The 20468-nt window shown below is 42.7% G+C and overlaps 1 protein-coding gene across 1 annotated transcript in view; it reads right to left on the reverse strand.

Annotated features, from left to right (window-relative positions):
- The window catches only part of ARMH3 (armadillo like helical domain containing 3), a 223859-nt gene that overhangs the window by 180780 nt on the left and 22611 nt on the right, over positions 1-20468 (reverse strand). Inside the window, exons 5-10 of the mRNA XM_075534065.1 lie at positions 19795-19902; positions 8577-8669; positions 7755-7829; positions 7564-7650; positions 2456-2512; positions 988-1031 (exon numbers count right to left, since the gene is read on the reverse strand). Coding sequence (XP_075390180.1) covers positions 988-1031; positions 2456-2512; positions 7564-7650; positions 7755-7829; positions 8577-8669; positions 19795-19902 — 464 coding nt within the window. The remainder of the gene's footprint in view (positions 1-987; positions 1032-2455; positions 2513-7563; positions 7651-7754; positions 7830-8576; positions 8670-19794; positions 19903-20468) is intronic.

A 20468-nucleotide genomic window follows, 5' to 3' on the forward strand; every position in this document is an offset into this window, starting at 1 on the left:
CCCTCTGGAGTCCACTCACTTGAGTATCAGATCCTTGCCCATCCACAACAAGGAAAAGCAAGCATTAAGAGAGAAAGCCCCCAAGTTAGGGAAGCCTTCTGGGAAGTTAAAGGTGATTCCTGATGAAAGGAAGTACCTGCCAAACTAGTGTAAGGAGCCTTGGTAATGCATTTACACTGTTAACCACAAGTTCAGCAGTTCAAATCTACTAGCCACCCCTGGAAAGGAAGTTGAGGCTAGTACCTGCTACCATAGAGATTTGGTGTGGTGGCTGATGTTAGGTGTTGTTGAGGTGGTTCTAATTCAACGCAAACCTATGAACACGGAACAAAACCACAGCCAAGTCCTGTGGCAGCTTCGCAACTGCTCTCATGCTTAAGGTCATGGTTGCAGCAACTGTCAATTCCCCGAGTCGAGGGTCTTCCTCTTTATCACTGACTACGTACCAAGCATGATGTCGAAGGACTGGGCTCTCCTCATACTACGTCCCAAACACATGAGACCAAGTCTCATCACCCTTGTTTCTAAGGAGCATCTGGCTGCCCTTCTTCCGAGACAGATTTGTTCTGAGTTGCTATGAGTCAGAATCAACTCAATGAGAGTGAGTTCGGTTTTAGGTTTGGACAGATTAGTGTGCTGCCTCCTTGTGTTTTTGTAAAAGTTCAGAAAAGCAGTGTTTCACAAGCTTTTTCCACATAGAAAATGACATTTGGGGGACATTAAATGTTAGAGCATGATTATGGTGGGAAAACCTGTTCAAATTGCTCCGCAGTAAGGTGGCAAAAGGGTGTGCCTAATTGCTTAAACCAAAGATGGGCGTTAACCTGATGGCTGCTTGTAACCCCCTGGGGTTTAGAGACAATCCTGCTAGCAAAACTGCCACTGGCGGCAGCTGTGCCTCGGAAGACTCTTCCAGGATGTGCCATGGGAAGTTGACACAGCTCACTTATTTCCTGAGTGACCCCTTCAAATGAAAAGTGGGCTTACCTGTTGTATTCAGATAAAGCCTGAGCAATCACAAGTCCCATTCCCTAGAGAAAGAAAAGGTGGCAAGGGTGAAGTGAGTACTTTCTAGGAGGAAAGAAAGGACAACTAGGACAGGGCAAACACTAAGTCAGTGTCTCCTAAAGTGGACAACACCGCCCACTGCGGGGGAGGGGGACCGCCAAAAGTGGTCCCCCTCCCTCCCTCGTCCCTCCCTCACGGCCATCCAGTCATGCTGCCTCACAGTGACCCCATGGGTTTCTGTTTATGGGAACAGAGAGCCCAGGCTTTCTTCAGGGGAGCTGCTACTGATTTCAAACTGGCAACTCTGCAGCTCCAAGCCCAACGGGGAACCACTACACCACCAGAGCTCCTCAGAACCTTTTGGGGGTGGGAGTGGGGGTGGGGGTGCTGCAAAAGTGGGGGTGGGTACGTGCTGCAAAAGCAGACACCTACACTTGATGGGATTGTGGGTTATCACGCGGAAGGTTTTCATGGTCGGGCCGCTATTAAGTGGACTCCCTCGCCCAAGCTCAAGAAGTCTGGCCTGAAAGCTGACAAGAATAGAAATTCCAAGAAAAGGAAAATGTCAAAGAAGAGGAGTTTCTCTGTAAAGACTCTTCTGATATAAGTCTCTTCATTAATGTCCCAAATACAATTAAAATAGAACAACAGGTCAAAGAGACCAGGCAGTCCAGATCACTGACAGTTTTACTGGGATCATTTTCACCTCAAAAGCCTCCAAAACAGCCACTATAAGAGTGGTGATGAGTCCTTGCTCAATGATGGTCTCTAGAGACCAGCGGCTCCATCTTTCAGGCCACAGGAAAAGAAGAGAAACCATAAAAAGAAACAGTCCCAATGAAGTTAGATTGGCCTATCAACTTTCCCCCTGGAAGCTGCTAAGTGTTAACACAAAGGTAATTAAGGTCATAAGGATGAATCACCTGCGCATATTTTACAGAAGGGAAATGGGAAGAATTAAGTGAGCAGAATGAGTAGGAAATAAAGGCAAGACACCTGTCCATCTTCTTTCCTTGACACGCCCCCTAGCGTCAGCGACCAGGTATTACTTTCCAAATTTTCGAGGATGCATGTATCAGGTATCTATCACCCTCCACGGTTCAGCTTCACCAAGTCAGGCTATAAATCCCATCTGGCTAGCTCCACATGGAGCATCAGTCATCATTTAGTCGTTTGAGCATTCTCATTCTCAGAAATGTAATTTATTGGCTTTGTAAAATAATCATCCTCAACATACCATAATATGAAATATAACCAGCCATTTTATCATGGCCAGCCAGCAAACGGTCCCTCAAAACTCCCCTCCATGACAAACAGACAGCAAGACAGCAGCACTGAGGCTCTAAAAAGAAATACTAATCAGCAAACAAACTCTTGACTCTGTTCTAAATGCTCCCTGACTGCAGGGCCAGGAACTAAGACGACAGGCATGGAACCAGATACTCACATTGAGCGTGGCCTCATCATCCACAATCGACAGCTTCACAATGTAAGGATTCACAGACTGTGAAACAAGAGAAGGAACTCAAGGTGAGCGTGGCCTAGTTATAAAAGAGTTCACAGAAACACTTGTACAGTGACACTCTTCACAAACAAGCCCAATCCATCTTGCCAGCTGATCCCCCCATTGTCAGTAGCCCCTCCTTCACCATCGCGTGTGCACATGCACCATCGCGCGTGGACATTCACCATCGCGTGTGTGCATGCGAGTTCTTTTCTACCTGCACTTTCCTCTAGGCCAGTGGTTCTCAACCTGTGGGTCTCGACCACCCCTTTGAGGATCGAACGACCCTTTCACAGGGGTCGTCCGATTCATAACAGTAGCAAAATGACAGTGATGAAGTAGCAACGCAGATACTGGTTGGGGGTCACCACCTCATGAGGAACTGTATGAAAGGGTGAGGCCTTAGGAAGGTGGAGCACCGCTGCTCTAGGTGGAATCAGCCCCTTCTCCTGGCGGCCTTTCTGACTTGTTTTGAAGAAGGGAACACTGCAGAACTTACAGTGCCCTACCCTGCCAGTAATTCACTAAGGCCATAGGGATAGCTGTCATTTGGGGGACATAAAACCTCCTTTACCACAAAGCACATATCTTGAAGTTTTTACCTCACATGCTCATCCCAAAGGCTCCCTAACCATTTCACACACTATATGCAAGAACTGGCTCACCCGCCTGTAAAACAAAGCCACCTTGGGGGTGGAAAGTGGCAGCTGCTTAACAGCCAGCGAGGCCATTTATGGATCTCATACCCAAATAACACTGCAGGGGACTGGGAAAAAAGCATGTAATTACCCAAACTACAATCTGGTCAGGACACTGGGATTTCATGATTGTCCCATCACGAACAGCACTGGAAGATTTCTCCAGTTTTTCCAGACCCAATCCCAGCTGGGTAGCATATGGAAATGGACATATATTTAAACTCATTGAGCAGTTGGGCCATCTCCTACAAGTCCCATGAAAACCAATGACCTGCTCACCTTGAAAACATCTGACCCCTGGGATGGGAGCAAAGATCTCAAATAGATTAGGCACCAATTTTAACCCAGGGGAAGCAAGGAACAATAGTTCTCAGATTGGCAGTTTTTACAGCTACCAAGAAAACTCATTACTGAGGAACTTGGAAGCCCAACTGAAAGGCTAACCCCCCACATAGACCTTATTTACTCAAGTTTCTCAGGGTGTCTTTTATAGGCCACTTGGGAATAGAGAAAGAGACAGCTTTGCTTTCTTAACATCCCAAATGTTTGTAAGGTTTTCTAAGACACAACTCAAGGAGAGAAAACTCACTCCATTTGTCACCTGACTTGAAAGCGTATCGGGCTCTCACCACTTCTCCCTATGACTAACAACAGTCAAATCCGGCCGAGGCTACAGACTTCAGACAAGAGTCGATGGAAGTGGGTCCGGGAAAACCGAGTCAGCAGGAGGCTTGACCCAGAGGTGTCACCATGAGGAGACATGGAGGGAGCAGGACACTACTGCTGTTGGCAGCCTTTTTGGCGGGGAGGGGACAATCACTCTTAAAAGTCCTATTCAAGAACAGCCTTCCCGAGAGTTGGCAGTCTGAGGTAATAACAAGGATCGTCTGGTTAGTAAGCCCCGCAGACGCTTTAGCAGTGGTTGTGAAAGAGGCAAGGTGACTAAAAGCAAGGGTGTGAGTCTGAGCTCCTCTACTTTCCGATGAGGACAAGCTAGGCAGCTTCATTAGCCTAAGCGTCAATGTCCTCCACTGAAAGGTGGGGATCATGTTTTCCCTTAGATGACTACACAGCTCAAGTGAATTTTATGTGTAAAAATTCTAAAAAGAAAACCTCTGAGCATAGAATCTGGCATGAGGTCTGGGTGCTTTAACTGGCAGCTATATTTTTTTCTCCTGAGTCAGTAGATCTGAGGTGGAAATGCAAATTCGCAGGAGGGTGGTGAACCAGAATGAAGCAGTTTGAAGCCTTGATCTCAGTGTGGTAAAAAGGTCTAGTCTCCCACACGCTGATGGTCCTTCACATGGTTTTCCTTAGACTGCCGTTGTGCTGGTCACTTTTGGAAACTGGAGGCAATCTACCTTCATGGACAAGACAGAAGTGCAGGCTCAGCCTTCACAGGCTCGCCCCCCCAACACACCTGCCTTTTGCTGAGGAGCTCTGGAGGCCCAGCAGTGTAACACAGGGCTTCTAACCGAAACCTCCCAGCCACTCAGCCAGAGAAAGACGGGGCAGTCCGACCCTGCCCTAGAGGGGGCTATGAGTTGGAATCAACTCAATGGCAAGAGGTTTTGTAGGGGAGGGTGGGTCTGGTTTTCTTTGTTTTGTCTTTACTTGATCTAAACTACACTTAGCACTGCGCTTCCCTATAACTTTTTTTCCCTCCTCTAGCTCTTTGGACTCTCAAATTCACTGCCATCAAGTCGATTCCGACTCACAGCGATCCGACAGGTCATGGTAGAAACCCCTGCGGCTCACACGTTTGTCCAGCTTTATGGAAGCAGAAAGCCTCATCTGTCCCCTCAGAGGGTGGTGCAAACTGCCGGTCTTGCAGTTGGCAGCCCAGTGCATCGCTCCAGATGCCACCGGGGCTCCTCAAGTAGAAGAGCATACCTGGTAAAGATAGGGGCCACAAAAAGACGAGGACCCCCAAGGAGATGGCCAGACACCGCGGCTACGACAAGGAGCTCGTATAGAATAGCAGTTGTGAGGACTGGGCAGTGTGGGCACCTCGCGACGACGACAACATCATCACCATCTCTTTGGATGACATAATGAAATAACTAAAATGGAATGCATGACTTGAAACAAGGAAGAACTATACACTTATTCTATAAACTCATTTTATAATAAAAGGCATCTTTTCCATCACTTCTCTAACAGTTTACTTGCCTTCTCAGTTTTTAGCTAGGTGTCAGCCTCTCTGGTGCCCTCCGCAATCTTTCTAAAAAGGACACAACGTTCCCACTGGTCACAGGATCCAGGGTGGTGTTCACGAGAAGAATACTGTTAGCTGTTCTCCAGCGCACACACACCCTCAATACTAATTTACATAAAATTCTGCTCACTTTGGGTTTTACTAGGTTCTTCTGGAATTCCTCATGCTCCTGTCAAAAGCCCTACTGCCCCATGGTCACCAGGCTTCCTTGCTCATGCCTGGTGAGTGACTGATATCAAAAACTGCAAAGCTTAGATAAATTATGCCCACCAGCTTGCCCTTGGCCCGCTAGATAAATTCTTCTGGGGGCTTCTGACAGACTACAGATGCACACCTCACTCCAGAAATATGATTTTCCCCAGTTCCTTAGCGATGAACAATTTTTCAGGCTGACATTTCAGCCTGAGTCAGATTGGGCTGAGCCAGGGTTCAGTTCACAGCCAAAGAAACCAAGCCATTGCCTCAAAGTGGCTGCAACCAGCAGAATGTTCTGAAAATATTCATTACTGAGAAAGGCGTGTTCCTGTCATATATAACTCAACTCTCTCTAACTATCCTCAGCATTTTTCCTCAGCGATTTTTCTTGCCATTGTAATAAGGCCCCAGAGGCTATTACACACGACAGAGATCAAAATGGCTAGCACACCAGCCCCTCCAGAGCACCAGTGAAACAGGTGCTGCTGATAAATTACGCCTTTATTAGTGGCTCTACACGCCATTCATCAGTTCCTCCCAGAGAGTGAAAGCAATCGGCTCCTGGGACTTGAAAGCACATTGCACTGCTCCACAATTCCCAGTCCCTCTGTACACTATCCTTTCTCATAGCATCCCTCCCAATGATCGCAGAAGCTCCAGATTCCAGGATGCCCACGACTTTTACCCTGAAGGAGAAAACCCCGGCTAGGAATCATATCGAAAGTCACCAAGTACAGATCTCAAGCTCACAAATGACACTTCTCTCTCTCCAGCTTGTCCAGTTCTTCTACGAATGCCATTCAAATGAATAAAGACAGGTTGTCTTCCTGCATCTCCTGATTTCTGGGTTCTGGTACCCAGGGCTCAGGACCACATGCTCCCTCCACCTCTAAAGCAACTCCCGATGAGGCCTCTGGTCTTTCCGGAACATCCCTCTCCCCCACTTTTTCTGTGTATTTTGCCTTTTTTGGGTTTTTGTGGGTTTTTTGCTTTTTGCTTTGTCTTTACTTCTTTATTTCAAAGGCACATTCGGATTCTGCCTTTTGAGGGGACTCAAGTAGATTTACCAACTCAAACATTCATCTCTGGGTTGTGCTCTTTACCTCAAAACTTTAATTGTGCACCCTGATTAATTTAGAGGCCAAGAGAACTCTAGAGATGATGAGGCTAAGGACACAGCTTGAGTGTCCCATTAAAATCATGAATTACCCCCAGACCACCAGTGACACTGAGCCAAGTGAGCTGCATTAAGGAAACCCAAGATATTGAATCCAGTTTTTCAAAACAGATGCACTATGTCAGTGGTTCCCAATCCTGGTGTCTGGTTAATCATCATAAGCAACAAACATGCTTTTTTACTGCCATGGAGTACATTGCTCACGGTGACCCGATAGGACAGAGTAGGATTGCCCCGTGCATTTCAGATGCTATGAATCTCTAGGGGGGCAGGGGAGCGGGGGAATGGTGAAGACATCCTCATCCTCTCCCTCCGAACAAGAACAGCTGGTAGATTTGAAACTGCTGATTTTGAGGTTTGTCATCCAACAGGTACTCGCCGACGCCACCAGGGCTCATCATAGTCAATGGCATAACTTAAAAAAAGGTCCCCACAGCAAATTCTGACTCAGTGTGTCCCGAGGACAGCCCAACAAACGCTCTTTCAAAAGTCCCAGGTGATCCCAATGATCACCTTAGTCTGGGAGCCTCTGAAACAGAGGTACTGACTCACTTTATTGCAAGATGCATCACAGGACCCTTTTCAACAGCTATCCACGCTGCCCCATCCATTTAATGCGACATTTTTAGGATTCGGTTTATTAAAATAAAACCACCCACCATTTGCCGAGAGCATGTCTCCTACATCAGCGAAGTCCACTAGGGGTGGCCATATTCAGAAAGATTATAGGAAGGTAACTAGGTCCATTAAGGGGCCCACTCACCTCATATTTTCTGTAGTTCACCAGCAAAGCCAAGAGGACAACGGCATCATACCCGTGCTCCCTCCGACTTGGGGGATGGGAGAGGATCTGTACCAAGAATCAGAAATATGTAATAGTACTAACCCCTGGCTCCCAGAAATGCAGGCACATAAGATGCAGAAGAGAAAGAAATGACAAGACAACCAACCTACCTGTAAAATTGCTTCAAATATGCTGTTGATCATTACGTACTCCAGGATCGTGTTCTGACTGATGTTGTCTGTCACCTGAAGACAATAAGAAGCTTTTTTTTTTAAAAAGTCTGTATGGAAACACACTAACATTTCATGTACATCTCCTCCCCTAGCATCTAAGACAGACTCACCCATTCTACTACTATTGACTAGGCCTTTTACAAGCATAGCGAAGCCACCACAACATGGATCGACAGATACTAATAAAACTTCCTGCATCGTTGAACCTCACACTGTTTCTTTCACACACAGTCATTTGTTTGTCTTACACTTTCTTGGGTCCCATTCCTCAAATGCACAGAAAGAGGCTGGTGAACCCAGGGCCTTCATGTGGTGGCAAGGAAGGGCAATCACCTGGAGTAAATGAGCGACACCTGCACTCCCTCGACCAGAAGCTGCAGGTCAGCTTTCTAATCATGAAATCGAAGCCTGAGCAAGGAGAAAGGCTCCGAATCATGAGAGACATTTCCAAACGAGACTGGACCAGAAGGGCAAGTCTAAAAACCGAGAGGAGAGTACTTCTCCTGCAGTGGTGCCTCCACAGGAATAAGTGTCGTTTTCCTGTAAGCTAAAAATTACAGGATAAAATTTGTCCCAGAGAGCAACTTCCAGGAAACAAGACATCCAAGAGAATGATGCTATGCCCCAAAACACAACCTGGGGTTTTCCCTCTCTCTTTTCTCTTCTAACTTTGGACTCAAGTAGTCAACTAACTGTACCCCTTAATGGACCAGTGGCCAATTAATACCATTGAGAAAGAATCATAAATGGGTCGCTTACGGTCACCAAGCAAAGGAGAAGTTTCAGACATAAACTCTTCAGACTTTCAGAACCTTCTGCACAAAGCAATGAATCCAAACTCTCCATTAAGTTCTGAGAAAGAAAACCGTTAACCGTTAAAACCACATCAAATAATGTCTATACTCTGCAATTGTCTAACTTGGGGTTACGTGACACAGGGTGAAGTGGCTCACACATTGACGCAGCGGAACCATTCCCCGAGGCCTTACAAACTAGACCAAAGAAAGAGCGACTTCAAAGTCTAGCTGATTTATGCAGAATAAAGAATTCACTCCTCTGTGGTGTAGTGGTCACGTGGTGGGCTGCAATCCACATGGGGGGGGCAGTTCAAAACTAACAGCAGCTCTTCAGAAGAAAGGCAGGGCTTTCTACTCCTGTAAACAGTCACAGTCTCAGAAACCCACAGGGGGTCACTAGGAGTCAATAGCAGTGGGAGTAGTAAATTAATGCACAGTCCCCAGACCCCAAAACCCAAACCCACTGCTGTCAGCTCACAGTGACGTGGTGGAACAGAACAGAACTGCCCTGTTAGGGTTCCAAGGCCGGAGATCTTTATGGAAGAGACTGCTACATCCTTCACCGTGGAGCACTGGAACAACCAACCTTTCACTTAGCAACTGAGCGTCCTAATCACTGCATCACCAGGGCTTGTCATGCTCAAATAAACCCTAACTTGCAATGAAGTAATTTTTAAAAGGGAATACTTTTCCTTTTATTACTTGTAATTTATACTCTTTCCAAAAGAATTTGGGGATTAAAATACATATATATATATAATAAGATAATTAGATAGAAATAAAACTTACACTAACACAGAGAGTGATTGTAGATAAAGCCTTAATTAGCTTTTGTACCAAGGTTAAAAGGATTACCGTATATACTCAAGTATAAGCCAACCCGAATATCAGCCAAGGCACCTAATTTTACCACAAACACTGCATTAAAAATGTGCTGGACACTGGTGCAAATAAAGGGGGAGGAAGAGAGAATGGAGCACAGCCTGGCCCACCAAGCCTTGAGGACAATATTCCCACTCAGAGCAGCCAATCCACAGAGAAGACCATATGGCTGCCCACTGTAAGACACGCTATCCCTCACTGACCCATAGCCCTACAGGGACAACACTGGAGACACAGTGTGGGAATTGCGCTCAATCTGATCCCGCCACACAGAGGCAAAACATTAAGGGCGTGCAACAGAACAGCAAGGGGAACAGAGCAACGAAGTCCCCAGGGAATACCAAAAATGGACTTTGGGGCCAGAGCACGGCACCCCATCAGACTCAACCGGAAAACACTCCTAAACATCAACAAATAGACCTTGAACTACCTACAGGCTTTTCTTTTTTGTTGTTGTTTTTAGGGGGGGGGGTTGTCATTGGCTTTTTGTTGTTGTTTTCTGTTGATTTGTCTTGCTTTTGTGCATGTTTTTATCACCGCAGGTCTGTCTAAATAAGATAGGATGGATGAACAATCTGGAGGAGAAAACAACGGAACCAACGGGTCCAGGGGGATATGGGAGAGGGGGAGGTGGGGGGAAAGGAAGTGGTGTTAACAAACCCAGGGACCAGGGAACTACAAGCGATCCAAATCAGTGGTGAGAAAGGTGCAGGAGGCCTGGTAGGGCGTGATCAAGGGTAATGTAACCATGAGGAATTACTGAAACCCAAATGAAGGCTGAGCATGATAGTGGGACAAGAGGAAAGTAAAAGGAAATAGAGAAAAGGCCTAGGCAGAAAAGGACATTTATAGAGGTATAAAGGCATATACATATGTAAATATATTTATATATGAGGATGGGGAAATAGACTTATGTGCATGCAATTACAGGTTTAATATTAAGGTAGCAGATAGACATTGGGCCTCCACTCAAGAATACCCTCAATGCAAGAATACTTTGTTCTATTAAACTGGCATTCCATGATGCTCACCTTCCTGCCACGATCGCTAAAGACAAAGTGGGTGCATAAGCAAATGTGATGAAGAAAGCTGATGGTGCCCAACTATCAAAAGATATACCACCTGAGGTCTTAAAGGAGTGAAGGTAAACAAGTAGCCATCTAGCTCAGAAGCAACAAAGCCCACATGGAAGAAGCACACCAGCCTGTGTGATCATGAGGTGTCAAAGGGATCAGAGAGCAGATATCAAAGAACAAAAAAATCATACCATTGTGTGCTCACCTTCCTGATACGATCCCTGAAGACAAATGTGTGCATAAGCAAAAGTAGTGAAGAAACTGATGGTGCCTGGCTATCAAAAGAGATAGCGTCGGGGGTATTAAAGGCTTGAAAGTAAACAAGCGGCCATCTAGCTCAGAAGCAACAAAGCCCACATGGAAGAAGCACACCAGCCTGTGTGATCACGAGGTGTTGAAGGGATCAGGTATCAGGCATCAAAGAACAAAAAAATCATATGTTTGTGAATGAAGGGGAGTGCAGATTGGGGACCCAAGACCCATCTGTAGACAACTGGACATCCCCTTATAAAAGGGTCACGGGGAGGAAACAAGCCAGTCAGGGTGCAGTGTAGCAACGATGAAACATACAACTTTCCTCTAGTTCCTAAATGCTTTCCCCCCCTCCCGACTATCATGATCCCAATTCTACCCTACAAATATGGCTAGACCAGAGGATGTACACTGGTACAGATAGGAACTGGAAACAGGGAATCCAGAACGGATGAACCCTTCAGGACCAGTGGTGAGAATAGTGATACTGGGAGGGTGGAGGGAAAGTGGGGTAGAAAAGAGGAACCAATTACAAGGATCTACATGTGACCTCCTCCCTGGGGGATGGACAACAGAAAAGTGGGTGAAGGGAGACATCGGAAAGTGTAAGATATGACAACGTAATAAGTTATAAATTATCAAGGGTTCATGAGGGAGGAGGGAGCGGGGACGTAGGGGTAAAAATGGGGAGCTGATGCCAGGGGCTTAAGTGGAGAGCAAATGTTTTGAGAATGATAAGGGCAATGAATCTACAAGTGTGCTTTACATAGTTGATGTATGTATGGATTGTGATGAGTTGTATGAGCTCCCAATAAAATAATTTTTAAAAAATTATTCAATAAAAAATGTAATACATACTTCAAAAAATGTGCTAGAAAACTTGGCTTGTACATGAGTATATACAGTGGTAACTTTATATAAATTTTATTATATGATAGAAAAAATATATTACTTGATTCAGGTACTCTAACAAATAACAACAAGATAACGTCACTACTGAAGGTCACGGGCCACATACACCAACAAAGCTAGCTTGTTGTCCACCCTGGTCAATTCCACCTGACAACATGATCACAGTTTATCACTTGCACTAACAGCCAGCCAGCTGAGAGATCCAAATTAATGAAAAGATGGAATCCTTCAATGCAACAATAGATAGAAGAAAGAGAATGGATGGAAAGGACAATTTTAGCATGCCAGAGGGTCAAAAGGAAGGTTTACTTTAGTTCAATCCAACAAACATATAGTGAGAGCCTACTACCTGCTAAATGAAGTGCTTTCAATGAATGTAAGAAAGAAAGCCATGGGGAGGGACGGGGATGGGGGGAAAAAAGGGAAACCGAGCTGATTCCAGGAACCCAAGTGGAAGGTGAATTATGAGAATGATGAGTGCAACAAATGTATAAGGGTGCTTTGCTCAATTGATGTATGTACAGATTGTGATAAGAGCCTTATGAGCCCCAATAAAAAGATTAAAAAAAAAAAAGAAAGCAAGCCACAACGCTGGCGTTCAAAGTGCTTTTGGTTTAAAGGGAGAGAATGAAGGCAGTTTCAATCCAGTGGTCACTAAGACAGAAATATACACAGAGGAACAAAATTCACTCAGAGGTCACCTATTCCAGGACCCTTCAAATAAATCAATAGGAACTAATCAAAACTTAAAAGAGGAAAGGGATTATAAATAGGCAATAGCAGGACAAAAAGACACGAGGGTTGATTATTTGATAATCACAAACACTAAGTGAAGCTAAAAATTATGACACTTATGGAGAGCAAATGCTTTGAGAATGATTGGAGCAGGGAATGTATGGATGTGCTTTATACAATTGATGTATGTATATGTATGGACTGTGATAAGAGTTATATGAGCCCCTAATAAAATGTTTTTTTTAATTATGACACTTAATATGACAGATTATTATAATAAAGCCTTGGTTTTTTATTAAACATATGCACACACACAAAGAACAAAACTGCTCTGGGTGTGGTGCTGGGATTGATCATTTGTTCTTAGGGAAGTATGAAGAGTGAGGCACAGTGGCAGAGACTGGAAGATTAACAAGCAGATGACTAAAGTGTTAAAAGTCCAACTAAGGATTTTGATCTCTAGGCTGTTAGTGAAAGGGAACTAACTAATGGATGATCTTAAGCAGGCAAGATTTCAGTGTCTAATCTATCACGCTTGTGTCAGTATGGATGACAGATTTAAAGATGGCAAGTCTAAGGGAGGAAGAACAATGGGGACAAGTCTATCAATTTTCTGAGGACAACTGCCATCTATCCCCAAGGCCTACCTCAGTGTCTGGCACTTAGGAGCCCAAACAATGTTTGTCAAACAAATGAATGAAGGCAGCTCACAGCAAAAGCCCTAGTAGCAGAAGGGAAAAATAAAAGACAGGCATGAGAAATATGAGCTCAGGTAAAATGAGCTAAGCTTGGTGATCATCTGGTACGAAAGATAACATACAGAAAAGAGTCAATGATATCTCCCAGGTTTCTGACTTAGGAAACTGAGAGGACAGATGTCCCTATTTAGACACAGGGAATTAATGAGGAAAATCAGATGTAGGGGAAACAATTCAATTTCAGGTATGTCAAGCAAGAGGTACTTAAGAACTGCATGAGAGACTTTTCTCAGTAAGCACTTAGGTATAAAACTCTAAAGCTCACAGGGGAATGTTACAGCTAAAAATATAAATTTAGTAGTCATCAGCATACAAGCAGTAGTTAAGACTATGAGAGTGAAGAAGATATCTAGGATTTCACCATGACATTATATATGTATATGCATATGTACATGTAAATGTACATAGGCTGTAAAAGTAACTCTAGGTACTACATCTGTAGGAAGAAATTATGGAGAAGCTTGATATCATTAGTCAAGACAAAGCTGGGTGGGCTGACTATGAAAACATCAAATGCTCATGTACAAATTCAATTTAAAGCTGAAGTAAATCAAAGCATGTCCATAAAAACCAAAGTAAGACTTTGAACATATCCTGCTTGAGCTTAGAAGCCAACTCAAAAACAGATTTAATGCATTGAACATTAATGGCCGAAAACCAGGTGAATGATGGGATGATATGAAGAAAGTAAAGGTCATTAAAAAGAAAAAAATCAAAACGAATTGTCAAAAGAAACTTTGAAACTTTTTCTGAAGCACAGAGTAGCTAAAACATATGGAAGAAATATAAAGTATAAGAGCCAAACAGAAAATTTCCAAATATACATGGCTTGAGAAGACAAGGTAGTATATGAGTGGGGATACCAAAAAAAGGTTAAAAAGTTCCACTGGACAGAGCTTTCATAGTATGCATTTTTCCTGCTAGGCGAGCATCAAGCAACTCGCTCTTGAGTTAGTGCATCCAGTGCCATCACCTGGGAAGGTTCTCTCTGGCCACGGTGAATTTTTTCATAAAAGCAGTTTCGCTCAAACCTCAGTTCTGTGATGGCCAATGTAAGAGAAAGCATACGATTGTGAAATTTTGTTTCCTGCTCAGGAAAAATGACGCAGGAACTGTTGTGATGTTGAACACAGCTTACAAGGACAGCACTATGGGAAAAACTCACGTGTATGAATAGTTTTCTAATTTCAAAAAAGGTGAAATGTCGATTGATGATAAACTTCATTCTGGGTGTCCATCAACTTCCCGAATGGATGAAAATGTAAAATGTAGACTCATGGTGCATTTGGAGTTCATTCTACCAGATCAGACCGTTAATCAAGCTTTTTATTTAGAGGTTCTGAAAAGATTGCATAACAATGTACAACAAAAAAAGCCAGATTTGTGGCAGATGGAGGACTGGTTTTGCCACCATGACAATGCACCTGTTCTCACAGTCATCTAAATGAGCCAGTTTGGGTTAAAAAAAACAATCCGGCATGCCTCTTTGCTCCACGCACCTGATTCACCTGACCTTGCTCCATGCGACTTTGTTTCCATGAATGAAGTAGATTATAAAAGGCAGCAAAAAGGAAAACGAAGAAAAAAAGGGCAGCGATATGAGGATGAGAAGAGGTGAAGAAAAAAATGAGGGAGATGCTGTCAGCCATCCAAACAGATGAGTTTGAAAAATGTTTCCAAGAATGGAATTGCAGATTTGACAAGTATATTAAATGTAATGGAGAGTACTTTGAAGGTGATAAGGTTGTTTTGTAAAAAATATTTAAATACATAGCTTTGAAAAAAATTGCAGTTTTGGGTGGGTACCCCCTCATATGCTGAAATGTACAGAGATCTAGAGTTAGGAAACCAAAATGGAAGAACACCATCAGCGTTTCCCAAACTGAAAGAACTGAAAAGAAAACTGAAGCCTCAAGTTTCACTAGTGAAAAATTCTATGGGTCAAAAAATTAAAAACACAAAAAGGATCAAAAGAAAATTAAAGGGATGCTGGGAGAGTGGAGGGTGAGTGGGTTGGAAAGGGGGAACTGATTACAAGGATCCACATTTGACCTCTTCCCTGGGAGAGGGACAGCAGAGAAGGGGGGAAGGGAGACTCCGGATAGGGCAAGATATGACAAAACAACGATGTATAAATTACCAAGGGCATATGAGGGAGGGGGGAATGGGGAGGGAGGAGGGGAAAAAAAAGAGGACCTGATGCAAGGGGCTTAAGTGGAGAGCAAATGCCTTGAGAATGATTGGGGCAGGGAATGTATGGATGTGCTTTATACAATTGATGTATGTATATGTATGGACTGTGATAAGAGTTATATGAGTCCCTAATAAAATGTAAAAGAAGAAAAGAGAAAAAAATGATTAGGGCAAAGACTGTACAGATGTGCTTTATACAATTGATGTATGTATATATATGAACTGTGAAAAGAATTGTATGAGCCCCAATAAATTGTTAAAATTTAAAAAAAAAGAAAATTAAAGGGAAAAAAAACAAAAAAAAGAAAATTAAAAGAATACAAAGTCACCTTACCAAAAGGAATTGGTTGACATTCAGCCATTTCAGCAGACAGCTTTGGATCAATCAGTTGCTATTGAAAGAAGAGATTCAAGGTGTACTGAAGGCAGTGGTAAAAAAACAAAAAAGCTTCCAGGAATTGATGGTTGAGGAGGCCTGGTGGCACAGTGGTATGCAATGAGCTGCTACACGTAAGGTCAGCAGTTTGAAACCACTAGCTGCTCTGAAGGAGAAAGACAGGCCTTTCTACTTCCATAAAGAATTAGTCTCGTCAAGGGAGAGTGGGGGGAAAAGGGGAACCGATTACAGGGATCTACATACAACCTCCTCCCTGGCGATAGACAACAGAAAAGTGGGTGAAGGGAGACATCGGAAAATAAAAGATATGACAAAATAATAATTTATAAATGATCAAGGGTTCATGAGAGACGGGGAGCAGGGAGGGGGGTAATGAGGAGCTGATGCCAGGGCCTTAGGTGGAGAGCAAATGTTTTGAGAATGATGAGGGCAATGAATGTACAAATGTGCTTTACACAATTAATGTATGGATGGATTGTGATAAGAGTTGTATGAGTCCCCAATAAAATGATTTTTTTTCAAATTACAGTCGCAGAAAGCCACAGGGGCAATTTTAGCCTGTCCTACAGGGTTGCTATGAATCAGAATTGACTCAATGGCAGTGATGTTTGACTTTTTGGTTTTGAGGAAATGATGAAACACCAACTGAAATGCTTTAAGTAACAAATACAACACTGGAAGCGCTAGCTAATCTACATCAAGAAAGTTAGTAAACAGCTAGCTGACCAATAGATGGGAAGAGACCTATCCATTCCAGAAGAAAGATAATCAATCAGAATGTGGAAATTATAAAATAATATTAATATCACACACTAACCAAATTTTGCTTAAGATTACTAAAAAATGACTGCAGCTATACATCAATAGGGAATTTTCAGTTCAATCTAGATTCAGAAAAGGGCATGAAGTGAGGGCTAGCCCTACTAATGTCAGATGGATCTTGGTCGAAAGCAGAAAATATCAAGATGTTTGCCTTTTTCACCTACAAGAGGGCATTCAACTATGTGGATCACAATAAATCATAGCTAATATTACGAACAATAAAATTTCACTACACTCAATAGTGTTCACTCAATGTGAAACTTGTACATGGCTCAAAAGGCAATTGTAAAACAGAACCTGGGAGTCCCACTGCTGGTTTGAAATTGGAAAAGGTGTGTGTTGGGTCAGGCACGGGTCGGGAGATACTAGGAACAGCCTGACCTGTCCTTATGGGACCAACATGGCTAGCTTCAAAGGAGCTCCAGGACAATGAGCCAGCTCCTCAGTATCACAACAATCAAGGCACCACCCAATCTTGGAATTTCACTGATAGAGATGGCTTAAACCCCTGCAGCTGCTGCTCCTGCCCCCCTCCCTTGCTTACCCTCCTGACCAGCTTAAAAACTTGCTCTTCACCACAGATAGGTGTGACTTCTCGGCCCCCAGCTGCCCCAGCTTCTCTGCTCCCCCTTCCCTCCCAGGCAGCAGGACTTCACCGGTCCTTGCGGGAACCCATCTTCTTCTCTTTCTCTCTTGCCTGGCCTCAGTTTCTCTTGCGTGAGCCTAATAGTGTGTGGTACGGTTCACCTTACTTATTCAATCTATATGCTGAATAAATACGAAGAATGCACCAGGATTGAAGGAAAATTAATTTATAACCTACGACAGGCAGGCAGCACCTTACTTGTGAAAATGAAGGCAATTTAAAGCAAGTACTGATGCTCAGTCAAAGACTACAACTTTCAGTATGGATTGTGCCAGAATGAGGAGAAAATGAAAATCCTCACCTAGGCTGATAAATGATAAATGAAGAAAAACTGAATTCATCAGTGATTTCATTCTACTTGGATTAACAATCAAGGGAAGTAGCAGCCATGAAATCAAATGGTGAGGAAAACAAACCACATATTGCACTGAGCAAATCTTCTGTAAAAGACCACTCAACAGTTTGTTACAGCAAAGCTGTCACTTCGACGACTAAGGTGCATCTGACTCGAGTCATGTTTTTTTCAATAGCATCCTATGCCTGTGAAAGCTGAGCAATGGAAAGACAGACAGACAGAGGAGTGATGTGTTTGGCTGGAGTGTTGATGAAGAATGTTGAATATACTGCGGACAGCCAGAAAAACAAACAAATCCATTTCCAAAGAAAAGGACCCCTTACCTGTGACACATCATCAGGTAGCTAGAAAGGGACATCGTGCTGGTAAACAGTAGAGTGAGCAAAAACAAAGAAAATTCTCAGTGCAATGGAAAGACACAGGAACCACAACAATGATGAGAGGACAGGACCAGGCAACAATTCACTGTTATACACAAGGTCTCCATGAGTCAGTACCACCTCCAGGCCAACTAACAACAACTAGGTACTAAATGCATGTGCATTCATAACTACATGTTCTTAACTTTTGTTTGTAACCTACCCACTATAAGAATGCTTTGACAAAAAGACTTAAGTGACAGACAACTCGTTTCTCAAAGTTCGTGTTATAAACCACGTTTATAATGTCAAACGTTATAGATCACATATCTGATAAGAGAGTTACATGCAGAATATCTAAAGCACTCTTACATCTCAACAATAACAAGGCTTCCCTAGCTAAAAATGGGCCAAGGATTTGAAAAGACATTGCTCCAAAAATATAACAATGGCCAATAAACACACAAAAAGCTGCTCACTACCATTCATCATTAGGGAAATACAGATCAAAACCACAATGAAATATCTACAAGGATGGCTAAAATCTTTTTTTAAAAGTAACTACAAGTGTTGGTTAGAATATGGAAAATTGGACACTTCATCCACCGTTGATGGGATTACACAAAATGGCACAGCCACTTTGAGAAACAGCTTGGCCATTCCTCAAATGTTAGCGTTACCGTTTGGCTCAACAATTCCCATTCCTAGTAGAATGCCAAGAAAATTGAAAACGTATGTCTACACAAAAACTTACATATAAATGTTCATAGCAGTATTATTTATAATAGCCAAGAAAGTAGAAACAAATCAAATGTCCATCAAGTGATGTAAGGATAATGAAATATACTATACAGCCATGAAGCTGAAAAGGTATGCAATATTGATACATGCTACAGGGATGAACCCTAAAAAACTTATGTTAAGTAAAAACAGTCAGACACAGAAGGCCACATGTTGTACGATTTCATTTATGAGATGTTCAGAACAAGCAACTCAAGAGCGCTCACGCAATTAGTAGTTGCCAGGAGTTGGGGAGACGGGGGGATGACTGTTAATGCATAGGTTACAGGTTTTCTTTTTGTACTGATAAAATGTTCTGAAATTAGACAATGAAGAATATGTAAAAACTACTGAAGTGAATCACACTTTAAGAGAATGAATTGGGGAAAAAAAAGGGAAACCGAGCTGATTCCAGGAACCCAAGTGGAAGGTGAATTTTGAGAATGACGAGTGCAACTTACGTATAAGGGTGCTTTGCTCAATTGATGTATGGATTGTGATAAGAGTTGTATGAGCCACAATAAAAGATTTATTAATTAAAAAAGAGAAAATGAATTGTCAGGAAGGGATATACTGGATTCAAAAAAAATACTATATTAAAATTTTTAAAAAGAAGGAATTGTTTATGAATTGCATTATCAATAAGCTTTTTATCATTTCAAATTCGTGCTAAACACAAAAATTTAGAGTTCATAACTAAAGATAGCCTTGTATATTAATTTGCTATAATTTATTTTAAATCATGTTTCTAAGACTGTATGACCAATGGCACAAATAGGAAAATAAACGGCTCTTTTATCCTGCAGAAAAAAGGATCCCTCAATTCACATTTGAATTGAAATTTTCCCTTTATTCAGATAAGCCAAATCTGCTAAGTAACAATATTCAAGTTCAATGCCCAAATTCAGTCATCGATATCTGAGTCCAAATCATTTAGTACATCTAACTGTCTGCAGATGTGACCAGCCGTTGGCATCAGCCATTCAGTGGCACATCTGCAGATTATGCTTCACCTTCATGCACAGCTCCGCCTTATCAAAGCCCATCAGCATGTTGATAATGTCAAACCCAGAAGTCGACTTATTCTTCTGATGCACTCCTCGGATGAGGGCACATAAGGTCTGCAAAGACAAGAGAAAGAATTATCTTCAGACTGGACAACTCAAAACTAGAAGGGCTGTGCCATCTGTATGCAGCCTCCAAACCTTCGAGCCTCCTCCTTTCCATTTCTGCCACTCTGGGTTCAAACTGGTCTGAGTCTTAGTACACACATAATCCAGAGGTTGAGAGGAACAGCCACTGAGAATCTTGTCTTCCCTTTCTTTTCTGTCATCCCCTTTCTAAAAAGTGTGCTACAGACAATAACTAAAAGGTGCCGTTCAAAATGTAAAAACAATTCTTGAATAAGAACTCTTTATTTAAAGTTAATTTTAGTATTTATATTACAGTTTGTCATATTAAGAAGTAAGGCATTATTTGGTAATAGTCGATTGCTTCAAATCCTAAAGTATGACAATCCCCATCTTCTATTTACTAGTTGTGTGACCTTGAGAAACCCAGTTAACTTCTTAGTGCCTCAGCTTTCTCCTCCATAAAGTAAAAATGACGACAATTATCAGCAAACTCATAGGATGAAAATTATGTGAGTTAATTTTGTAAGTGTTTAAATAGCCTTAACGAGTCCTTG

The sequence above is a fragment of the Tenrec ecaudatus genome, chromosome 16 (genome assembly GCF_050624435.1).
Source record: "Tenrec ecaudatus isolate mTenEca1 chromosome 16, mTenEca1.hap1, whole genome shotgun sequence".
In the NCBI taxonomy this organism is placed as follows: domain Eukaryota; kingdom Metazoa; phylum Chordata; class Mammalia; order Afrosoricida; family Tenrecidae; genus Tenrec; species Tenrec ecaudatus.